We start from the raw sequence: 12,875 nt of genomic DNA, 5'->3' as shown, positions 1-12,875 counted from the left end.
CTTAAGATCTTAGAAGAACAAGAGCCATGCAAACATAAAAGCAGTAGTCAGGCGGAAACAGTAATAATCAGGGCAGAAATTAATTACATAGAGAACAAAGGGACAATACAAGGAAACAATATAACAAACAGTAGATTCTTTGAAAAAGCAAATAAACAAGAGAGACAAACTACAGACTAATAAAAACAAAGAGAAAGACCCACATCAGTAAAATGGGCATAAGAAGAGAACATTTCAACAAATACCAATGAAAACAAAAGGATCACCAGGGAGTTCTTTGAAAATCTATATTCTAAAGAGATGCTAAATCAGAAGAAACAGACAAACACCTAGACACATATGACCTGTGAAAATTAAATCAAACCCACATAAACAACTTGAAGAGATCAATAGGAAGAGTGGAGATGGAAGCAGATAGTACTAAAGAATCTTCCCCTAGAGAAACGCTCAGGACAAGATAGATGGAAGACTGAATCCTACTAGACCTTAAAGAAGAATTAACACCAATGGCATTCAAACTATTGAGCAAAATAAAAAGGAAGAAACACTATAAACTCACTCTGGGAGGTCAGTATTACTTTGATACCTATACCAGGTAGGAATAGAACAAAGAAGAAAGAAAGAAAGAAAGAAAGAAAGAAAGAAAACTATGAGTCAACTTCTCTAATGTATATAGATGCAAAAATTTCTCAATTTGAACAATATTTGTAACTGACTCAACTCAACAACACATTAAGAAGACAACCAGGACCAATTTGATTTTGATCCATTGATAAAATTATAGTTCAATATTCCTATATTAATACAGGTAGTACAGCATAAACATACAAAGGTTTGGAAATTACATGACAATCTGAATAGCTATAACAACCATTCATTCATGATAAAAACCCTGAAGAAATTAGGAACAGAGGAACATACCTCAACATTTTCCTCTAAATTCAGTAATGAGACAAGGGTATTTACTTTCATCATTTTATTCAATATAGTGCTTGAGTCTAAGCTAGAGTAATTGGGCAAGAAAAGGAAATATCAGGGATACAGAAAGGCAAGTAGGAAGTAAAAACATCTAAATTTTCAGATGATATAACTTTATACTTAAAGATGTAGATTCTGCCAGAAAAATACAAGATCTGACTAACATCTTCAGCAAAGTAGTAAGATACAAAAAAAAAACATTAAAAATTGTTTTGTTCCTATACCAATAACCAACTTGTTGACAAAGAAACCAAGAAAAATTGTCTACACTCTAGCATAAAATTCCTAGCAAGAAAACTACCTGAGTTGGAAGGGTTCCACAAGGAAAAACTTAAAACAGTGAATATAGAAACTGAAGAAGACATGAGAAGATGGAAAGACTCATCACTAGAAAATGACTGTATTACAGAGTCGATGCAGTCCTCATCTTTATCATGTTATTCTTCATGAAAATAGAAAAACAATTCTAAAATCTATATGAGAGTACACACATATACCTAAACCAACCCCCTAAACAAACAAACCCCCAGCCCCAAACAAAACCAAAACCACTACCACTGCCACTACAACAAACCCCCAAAAGACAAAGCATGTTAGGCAAAAAGAACAGTTCTTCAAATTATACTATGGAACCATAGTTGCAAAACGAATACTGTACTGGTGAAAGAGAGATATACAACTGATGGAAGAGAATAGAGGACCAAAAATAAACTTATTAGCCATCTCACCTCCCCTTTTTACAAAGCTGCCAAAAACATACAGTGGAGAAAAAACAGCCTCCTCACATAAATGGTACTGGGAAAATGGTATATCCATATTTAGAATAACAAAATTAGATTGTTCTCCCTCACCCTGTTTAAAAAAATCAATTCAAAATAGATCAAAGACCTTAACAAAAGCCTTGAACCTTCAAAACTGCTTGAAGAAATTAGGGGAAATATTTCGAGATAAAGGTATAGGCAAAATCTTTTAGTTAAGACTCCAAATTTAGAAATAACATAAAGATGTGCTCGCTTTGGCAGCACATATACTAGAAATAACAGAAAGAATTCACAAATGGGACTGCATAAAATTATCATTTTGTTTTTATTTCTGTGAATGCATGTGTATTAGTGTGAGTATATGGCGCCTGTGTCCTGGTGCCTGGGTAGACCTGCAGAAGGCACTGGCTCCCCTGGAACTGTAGTTACAGGAGGCTGTGAGCTGCCTGTTGTGTGTGGTGGGAATTAAACTTGGGTTCTCTGGAACAGCAAGCACTCTTAACAAATGAGTGATCTTTCTTGTGCTGGGGCTACATAAAATTAAAAATCTGTAAAGGAAAGGGAACATCAGCAGACTGAAGAGATGGTCTATAAAATCGAAGAAAATCTTTATCAGCTATATAGATGATGAGATCAATGCAGAGAACATACAAAGAACTAAAAATATTAAATACCCAAAGAAGCAATTCATCAATAAATAGGCAAGAAAAATGAAGAGAAAATTAAAACTACCCTGACATTCTATCTCACCCCAGTCTGAATGGCCATGATCTGGAAAACAAAGAACAAATGTTGGTAAGAATGAAGGGTGCAAATGTAAAGTGATGTAGCAACTATGGAAATCAGCATTAAGGTTCCTTAAAATCTAATATGTAATCCAGCTTTGTTACTCCTGGAGGTACACCCAAAGGAATTAAAGTGAGCACATCAGCAGGGATACTTGCACACCAAAGTGTACTGTGGCACTATTCACAGTAGCAAACATATGTAATCAGTTTAGATGTTCATTAACAGATAAACACATAAAGAAAATATGGCATGCAAACAAAATGGAGTTTTATTAAGATGTAAAAAAAAGAAATTGCATCTTTTTCAGGAAAATTGATAAAACTGAGTATCAACAGGATAAATGAGCTATTTTAAATATCCAGACACAGAAAGACAAATATTGCATATTTTTTCTTGCATGTGGAATCAAGATTAAAAATACAACCACCCTCAATGTATTTATTCTATGAAAATAAAATAGTGACTAACTGAGAGGAGGAAGGGGTTTAAAGGTAAGAAAGAGGGCAGAAGTAGACAAGAGGATGCAGTGGTGGGGTGAGACCAATTATCATATGCTTTCTCTTATGTGGACTCTAGACTGAACAGTATATATATTAAATATATGAAAGCTCAGGGAGACAGGGAACAGGAATATGAGGCTAGTGGGCAGTGGGCAAAGGATGGTTGATGGGAATATGAACAAAGTACAATTATGTATATTCTGAAACTGTCACAATAGAATCCATTATTCTATAGTCTGATATTTTGAAATGTTTACTGATGCAATTTGTGATAGCCCTGAAATGGTAACATTTAAAAACTACTGTCATACCTAATGTATGTGAGAGGCTACTGACATACTGTGCTCACTCACAGCTGAGAAGGCAGTCTTGACATTTAAATTTACTTGGTCAAATGACCATTGGTAAGAACAATGTTAAGACCAAGAGCTGTGGAATGTTGTTCTGTATGCTGTGAATGTGTGTTGCTCTGATTGGTTGATAAATAAAATGCTGATTGACCAGCAGCCAGGCAGGAAGTATAGGTGGGATAAGCAGGCAAGGAGAATTTTGGGAAGAGGAAGGCTGAGTCAGGAGTCACTAGCCAGACACAGAGGAAGCAAGATGACAAGTCATAACTGAGAAAAGGTACCAAGCCAGGTGGCTAAACACAGATAAGAATTATGAATTAATGTAAGTAAAAGAGCTAGTTAGTAATAAGCCTGAGCTAATGGCCATAGAGTTGTAATTAATATAAGTCTCTGTGTGTTTATTTGGGACTGAGCAGCTGTGGACTGGGCGGGATACAAGAAAACTTCCAACTACAACCAAGGATTGAAAAGGGGAATTATGTATATATTTTAGTCTCTATATCATTTAAATAGCTTTTAAAATGAATTTAACATACTTACAATTGATTATCAGACACTAAAATATTTCATATGTTCAATGATCTTATAGCTATTTTAATACAATTTCTTTTCCACTTCTTCCTTTGAAAGATTAGACAAAATTTTAGTTCATCATAGATCTTATTTAAGTATTCATATGTATAGGCTTTGAAAGACTGAAGGATTTAGAGTAAAGACATCCTTTGAAAAATACTAGCACAATACTGACTTTATGGTTTATCCTGAAATCATGTATATGGAATAATACAATAAAGTTTCTATGCTTATGAAATAAAACATATAGCTCATTCAAAGTGTTGTTGTACATTTGTATTTTTCCATCTAAAGATGCTCATTACCTGCCAATATGGTAAGCCTAAAAGAATGTGAGTTAAAGGTGTAAGATAAGTGGGAGCTGCTTAAAACCTATTTTTGTCTAAGGAGGGTCAAGACAAAAGAGCTAAAACATGGCACCTACTATTTTACTAATTTAAGGTCTTTAACATCATCTGTTATGCCAGCTACCATTATTAAAAGTATTTTAATGCTGGATCAGGAGAACTACTATGTAGCAAAAAAGAATGTAAGTTTTAATACCTTACTCCTATTCCTTTTCTACTTTTGATTCTGAGTTTCCAGGCAGAAAAATTAGGATGTTGTATAACCATTCTCTAATGTTCACTGCAGTTTAAATATGCCAGTGTTAAGATTCTATGAATAAAACTCTTAGACAATTATTTCTATGTGTGAGTGTGTATGTGTGTCTGGAGACAAGAGGATAATGTTGGGTGGTATTCCTCAGAAGACATCCATCTTGTTTTTTGAGACAAGGTCGCTCATGAGGACCTGAAGTTCACCAAACAGGGTAAGGTGGATGGCAAGTGAGCCTCAGGGTCTCCATTTCCCCAACACTGGGTTCACAAGCATGTGCTAACATGCTTGGCTTTTTACATGAGCGTTGGGAACTGATTACATATTCTCATGCTTGTATAGTAAGCACTTTACTGATGGAACTGTTACTCAAAACCTAAAACTAATTCTTTTGTATTGTTTCTGTCTTCATAAAAATAACTAAGAACTATATTTCATTTAGAAAATATCAAGGATAACTTTTGGGTAGGTGGAGTTTGATTACAGTACTATTTATTAACTACAAGTGCTCAGGAGCTTAGTCTGCTGGAAGTCAATGTCCAAAGACAACTTCTCAGGTTATTAGAAATGGAAATTGATTATAAACTTACTACAGTGGGGAACAATACTGCTATAGTGTTAATGCTGAATGTTCCCCAAAGGCCCAGGTGTACCCAGGGTGGCACTGTTAGGAGATGTCATGGACCTTCCAGAGCAGAGGCTTTGCAGGATACTTCGGTCATAGGGGAGGGTATGTTCACGAGGGGATTGTGGCCTCTGACCTCTTCTTTTCTTCATACTTATTGTCTCCTGGCTCATGAGGGACATCGTTTGTTTTGTCACTAGCTCTTGCCATGATGTGAGGCCTTATTAAAGGCTCCAAGTCACATGACCACTAGGTCATGAACTAGAATTTCTTAAAGAAAGATAGCTGGGCATGATGGTGCACCTTTAACCCCAGCACTAAGGAGTTCAAGGTCAGCCAGGTCTTGAGTTCCCATTCAGCCGGGTATATACAATGAAACTCTGCTTCAAAAAACCACCTCCATCTCCTCCACCTCCCCCACCAATAGCAACAATGACAAACAACAACAACAACAACAACAACAACAAAAACCCAGAAATTTTTTTTATAAGTTAATTATGTCAAGCATTTTGTTATAGTGACTGAAAGTGACTAAGACAACCACATTTCCATTATTTTCACAAACTTTTCTGAAAATCAAAAAGCTAGGTAGAACAGAAAACAGATCAAAGTGATTATTATTTAATAACCCAAGGATAAATTAGGTTATTTTGAGCTACGGACACTTCTCAACTTATGCCACATCCTAATAAAACATTGTAAGTTGAAAATATCATTAATAAAAAATGTATTTAAATGGGGACATGGTGGCATATGCCTGTAACCTTATCACCTGGGAGGTTATTGCTGGAGAATCACAGATTGAAAAGCAGCCTATGTTACATAGTGAGATCTTACAGAGAGAGAGAGAGAGAGAGAGAGAGAGAGAGAGAGAGAGAGAGAGAGAGCATTTGATATCTAATCTAATCTAATCTAATCTAATCTAATCTAATCTAATCTAGTGTACATCATAGCTCAGCAATGTGATAAATGGCTTCTCTTGCTATGTGACTGACTAGGAATTACAGCTTCCTTCTGCACTCAGCTTTATAGGACAATGTCATACCACATATTACTAGTTGCAAACTATAAAAATGGACAATGTAAAATGTAGTTTTCTGGACATGTAGGATACTTTTATACCTTTATAAAGCTGGAAAATTAAGTCAGAAATGGTCTCTATAAATTTTCTACAACACCTGGTTACAAGACATTGGTTATTTCTGACTCCTAAGAGAAAAACCATCAGAAGGACTCAGAATTGTCTTATTTTTCTGATTCAGTGCTGACAGTACCGTCTTTAGGGTAGAATTCTGGTATTTAGAATAAAAAACAGATGGCCTTTCCCTATTTTTATGAACAGAAAGCTATCTAGTATTTTATTCTGGTTATTAAGTCAATCACAGTTGAACAGAAAATAGGAACAGAAAGGAAAATTCAGATGCTGGCAATGGTGAGTAAGCATCTTCCTTTAGGATGCTGTACTAGTCTTTCTTGGAAGACAAAGACCAACAGACAGATATGATAGTACCTCGGTAGTTGATGATTTCTGTACCAAGCACCGGAGTCATCTCCAGGACTGTAATGAAGGCTTTGTCCATAGATGTCAGAGGAAAAGGAGACATGCGATGTCTTCTAGCCACCTTGGTGATATCTACAGCACTGTGACCTAAACAGGAGACAATTAACTGAGAATAACACACTGGAACATTGATTAATAGGTAAGAATGACTTTAAACACCCAAACTTCCAATGTCGGAATCCTGGTGAGACAGCATTTCTCCTGTTTCTGACACATGATTGTAGAACATTAAATAAAATTAGAAATGTGCCAAAACATTGTCAAATTCGTTAATACTGGCTGATCAAACAATGTTTACTATGGGTCAAGTAACTATTCTAGATTAACTCCTAATTCCATGTCAGAAGAAGGTTCTGTTACCAGTCTTTACAGCTGAGTAAAGAAGCTTAGACAGGCTTTATATCTTCGCCTAAGTCACACAGCTGGTAACAAAAGCGCCAGGATATAAACCTAGGTAGTTTTGGCTTCAGGGTTCATATCTTCAACACTATACTGACCTTTAGATATTTAATGAACTAGTTAGCAAAACAAACTTATTTAGGATTCACTGGAACTGTTCCTTTTCCTGTAAAAAGTCATGGAAGATCACATGCAGCTGTCCACTCTTAGGTAATCTTATTTAGTCCTTAGGCATTCCTATCATACATACAGAAAAACTGCTGATTTTGTATCTCTGATCTCAACCTCCACCTTCAACTTTACATTTGTATATTACCTAGGAGCTGGTAGATAATGTATTTTTCCAGGCTAGTAATCATCTGACATACTTGAATATGCAACAACAACTCAAACCTAAAATTTCTAAAATTAAGCTCTTATCTCTAACCTCCTTTACCACCCCTAGGATGTTTTATTTCTCTTGCAATTCTCAACTCAGCCATGCGTTTTACCAGTTTAGTAACTGGGCCAAACAATGGAGACATCCTTGTCTTGTGTTTTGTCAGAACTCGAACTAAACTACCTTTACAGCATACCTAGAATCTGACAGTTGCTGACTACCTCCACCGCTACTACAGTACCTGGAACATTATTTATGTTCTGGTAAACTGAATGGCCTCTTCTTCCCTGTTCTCCTGATTCTTTCCTTGTTCCATTGCCATTTATGTACCACATAGTTAGTTTTGTGATCCTAAGTTACAACATACTAATCTATGCTCACAACTCTCAAAGACTTTACATTTCACTTACATAAAATCTTCGCTAGTGTCTATAACGCCCGACATACCATCACCCTCTTTATTCTTTTTGTGGTTTACTGTGCCCTAGTTACACTGCTTTCTTTCTCTCAGTGATCATGCCAGGTGTCTCTCTCCTTAGGGCCCCTGTGCTTGCTATTTTTCTCGTGGACCATTTTCCTTCCAATATTACACTGGCACCTAGGCCTCATTTCTTTCAGTTTTTTTTTTTTTTTTGTATGTGTCACCTCATCAGAGAAGTTTTTGTGACTATTCTCTCTATAATGATACATGCCATCATTCTTTATTCCCATCCCTACTTTACTTCATACATAATACATAGATATTAGATATTTACAGCCATATATCTACCATACATACTTGTTGAGCTTATAGAATGACTCATTTGATGATGGAGACAATTTTGTGTATGTGTGTATTTTCACGTGTGTGCAGATTCATACAGGTAGGTGACCATGCACGTTAGTGTGTATGGAGACTAGAAGAGAACCTCAAGTGTCATTCCTTAGCCATTTATCCTGTTTTTTGTTTTTGATGCAGGATCTTTCATTAGCCTGAGGATCACTAAGTAAGCCAGAGTTGGCTGGCTAGCAAGCTCCAGGGATTTGCCTGCCTCCATTTCTCCAGCACTGGGACCACAAAGGCACTCCTGGGCTCAGCTTTTACATGTGGGTTCTAGGCATCAAACTTAAGTCTTTGTTAGCAAGAAAATCTCTTTATCAACTGAACCATCTCCTTAGCTCCCAAAGCAGACTTTTTTTTTTTTTTTTTTTTTTTGGTTTTTGGTTTTTGGTTTTTCGAGACAGGGTTTCTCTATGCAGCTGCAGCTTTGCGCCTTTCCTGGGACTCACTTGGTAGCCCAGGCTGGCCTCGAACTCACAGAGATCTGCCTGCCTCTGCCTCCCGAGTGCTGGGATTAAAGGCGTGCGCCACCACCACCCAGCCAAAGCAGACTTCTTGATCACTGCATCTTACCCTTGGAGTGAAAAAATGTATGTAGAACAAAGGAAAATAGAAAACAGAAACTACAAGCCCTGCTGCTTGGGTCTCCTAATTGGACTCACAGTTCCCTTCTTTCTTAGCCAATTCTTGGCTGGATGAGGTCTGTGATGTAATTCTGGACAGCAAGATGTCAGAAGAAATCTCTGGGAGAAGATATTTTATTACACATACTAAGATTAAAATAGACAGAGCCTTCCAAAATAAGCTTTTGTCCTGTCTTCCATCTGGAACATGGAGGTATTGTAACTATTTTTCAACCATGAGTTTTAACTCTGCTGATAATTTTGAGCTGCTTGGTAAACCTATTGCTTGTCTCTGGAATTTCAGTATGTGAAATAAATAAACTCTCATTTCTCTAAACTACTTTGTAATGATTATATATGTTCATCCCTCAGAACACTATAGTTTCTGGTTGTTGTATCTTGCTAAATTTAGTGCATCTGCCACAACTCCAGCAGCTGCTCCAAATATGCTCCCTGTATTGACTGAAAGGTACTATCACAAAGATTTCCAACCTATGATTCAAAAGAGTCCCTCCTTACATGCATAAAATTGCTTATATACCATATAACATTTACCTTATGGACAATAAAAAAAAAATCACAGAAATTTAAAGCTAGAGATGTTAGAAATTTTTAGTGATAAATCTGAATATTTTTTATTCACTATTATAGTTCAAGACTTAAAAGACTATGACTTATCACAGTTAAAATGTAAAATTAATTAATAACCTACTTTCATTGAGGTTTGAGCTTAGTCAATCAAATATTGTAAAAACCATATGGTCATAACCAGTATAACTGGAAAAAAACAATAGAGATAGTGACTTTCTCCTATTCAGTCATAGAGAGATGCAGATTTCAGCTTTGATCTTTTTTGTGATATTATATTATATATTATGTATAATCCTATAAAAGCTGTCTTTCTAAAATGTTTAGGTTTTAAGAAACTTATTATTTAGTCGTATAGGATTATTTGTTGAACACTATTTGCAACAGAATAAAAATGTTTTAGACAGCAAATTTGACTATCACTGAAAACACACATCAATTAACACCCATTTATCAAGTGTTCTTTACAAACCAGATACTGGCAAGGAGTTGGGCTGTGCAAAGTAATATGTGCCCAGTCATGAAGAACACTACAGTTCAGCAGAAAGGGGAAGTATTCAGTTAAGTGAAAGGGTAGTGAACTGTCAGATGGGTTTTTAACTACAGAAGTTGGTAGTTTCTCTTGCTCTCTCTTTCTTTCATTCTTTCTTTCTCTTCCTCCCTCCCCCCTTGTTACAGTGTAGGCATCTACTACCCATGAGAAATCTCTCCAACTTCGAAAGTAGTATCTCATTTATAACTTCTTCTGGCACTTGCCCTTCTCCAACTTATGCTACATGTATTTAATATTTATCTTACGATTGTTAGTGGATTATAAACATGAAAGCATAGCTTATCTTATTAGTTTCTATATCCTTTATCACTTTCAGAATAGTGCATCTATGAAATACTTGAGAGGAGAATGAAAGCCAAATATTTAAACAAAGTTCAAACTTGGCTATAAAGAGAAAAACAGTTCCTTCTGCTGCTGTTTTACTTCTCTAAGTATAAGACATTTAAAAAATGGTTCCAGACCCATGGCCTGCAAGCCCTCTTTGTGCCTGAGCCATCTTTTCTGGATAAATGTAATTACCACTTGTATTAGTTACGGTTTCTGTTGCTGTCATAAAACACCACAACCAAAAGGCAAGTTGGAGAGGCAAGGGTTTATTTGGCTTACACTTCAGCATTGCTGTTCATCACTGAGGGAAGTCAGAACAGGAATTCAAATAGGGCAGGATCCCAAAGGTATGAGCTAATGCAGAGGCCATGGAGGGGAGCTGCTTACTGGCTTGCTTCCCATGACTTGCTCAGCCTGCTTTCTTATAGAATTCAGGACTAGCAGCCCAGGGATGGCACCACGCACCATGGGCTGGGCCCTCCCCCATGATCATTAAATGAGAAAATACATTACAGCTAGATCTCAAGGAGGCATTTCCTCAGCTGAGGCTCCTTCCTCTGATGACTAGTTTGTGTTAAGTTGACACACAAAATCACCCAGTACACCACCACCCGTCAATGAAGCCTCTCTTTGCAGCAAATGGAGACTATCACAGGAAGCGACAACTAGACACAGTGCATCACGGGGAGCACAGACACAGTGGATATATCTGTAATAGAGCTCCTGTATGTATGGCTCAGGGAACATCACAGAAGTGGGGTGGAAAGATTGTAAGAGTCAGAATACCAGGAAGTCTGCGGTGAAACAGTTGTTCTAAAATGGTTGCATAAGCAAGACTGGAACAATGGCAGCATTAATGGACATATTAATGTGGAAGTGGGAGAATTTCACAGGGGTTCCAACCCAGATTTAAAAAAAACCCAGGCAGCTAATGACTGCTGGGAGACTAATTAACCTCTCCCAAGGATAAGACTCCCTTATTGGTCACTCCATAAAAAGGGGTCTGCCTTGAGACCATACATACACAAAAACCCAAATATGGACTCACCAGGATGTATTTATATATTTGTGCACACATACTTGCTTTTAACTAGGGAATCCACTCACAGCCAAGGAAGTACAGCAAAAAGCGTGGCCGGTGCTGCTGGCTTGATGGCTCACTGTCAAGCTCATGCTCATATATATCCCTTATACTGCCCAGAAACATGGGCCTAGTGAATGGTCAGTGGGCTGGGGCTTCTGATGTCAATTAATAATCAAGAACAGATTACCCACAGGCCAATACAATCCTCAATCTAGGCCCTCCTGTCAGGTGTTTTCTATGCTGTGTCAGGTTGACAGAGTTGGCTAAGACAAATAGAGGAAATAACTCTCTATAAGCCAATCTACTTTATGGTCCCAAATGAATTCTGATAGTTCCCTTACAAATTAATATTTGTAATTTGGTCTGAAAGAGAATCTCTGAAAAGCTATATTAAATTAACCCCTACTACAGAACAAAACAGACATGAAAAATCTAGTCTTACTAAAGAAATTAAAGTATTCAAGAGAATATTTATTGAACTTATAGAAAAAGTACTTGGTGATATATCATTATCATTGACAATTTGTAGGTTGGCTGGCTAATTTAGCGAAAGGAAACTACAAATTACCTTAGCATATGAGATCTTTTAGTGGGAACCAGGGACAAAACTGGAGGGGAAAGTCTAGCATCCTGAATTGAGCTAAGAGTGATAGCTTCAGTTACCTCTCACCTCATTGATAAAATTCCTCAGCAATGATTGTAATTTTCTGAAGTAGATCTACAGAATTCTATTTATTCTAAGGTGGTCACAATTAATGCTATAGTTTTCTCTAGTAAATTTACTTTTAGATAGGTAAAATATAACTGATTTCTTTTGCACTTTTAAGTCCTGGTTGGATAGGATATTGACCATGTTAGTTAAGACTGCTCTTGGCAAGTGATCAAAATCCTGTTGAGATTTTCTATCATGCATGTAACAGTTCTACTCACAGAAATGACTGCATAGGTACGTTCACACACAATAATAAATAAATTAATTATCTAAAAAGAATTTTTGCAAAAATGGCAAGAATTCACTCAGGGCAGTCATCATCAAAGACATGGCTAAATACTAAAGGTAATGTCTACAATATAAGAAGGCTTCTAATGGAGCAGAGATAATACAACAAAGGTTTCAGACAACAAAATATTCACGCAGGTTCTTCTTGATTTAAATCAAAATCTCAGGAGGAAGTCTTGTTATTCATAACAATTATTAAGAGTTTCCTATGTTGAGGTCTTTGATCCACTCGGACTTAAGTTTTGTGCATGGTAACAGATATGGATCTATTTGCAGTCTTCTACATCTTGACATCCAATTATGCCAGCACCATTTGTTGAAGATACTTTTTTTCCCCCATTGTACAGTTTTGGCTTCTTTGTCAAAAA

General features: G+C 36.6%; 1 protein-coding gene across 13 annotated transcripts in view; it reads right to left on the bottom strand.

The window, feature by feature from the left end:
* Gphn (gephyrin) overlaps positions 1-12,875 on the bottom strand; it is a 400,632-nt gene that overhangs the window by 88,649 nt on the left and 299,108 nt on the right. For all 13 annotated transcript variants that reach the window (XM_076551603.1, XM_076551612.1, XM_076551606.1 and 10 more), the window contains one exon: positions 6,684-6,821. In XM_076551603.1, coding sequence (XP_076407718.1) covers positions 6,684-6,821 — 138 coding nt within the window. The remainder of the gene's footprint in view (positions 1-6,683; positions 6,822-12,875) is intronic.

The sequence above is a fragment of the Peromyscus maniculatus genome, chromosome 14 (assembly GCF_049852395.1).
Source record: "Peromyscus maniculatus bairdii isolate BWxNUB_F1_BW_parent chromosome 14, HU_Pman_BW_mat_3.1, whole genome shotgun sequence".
Classification (NCBI taxonomy): Eukaryota; Metazoa; Chordata; class Mammalia; order Rodentia; family Cricetidae; genus Peromyscus; species Peromyscus maniculatus.
This window is presented reverse-complemented; position numbering and strand designations above follow the sequence as displayed.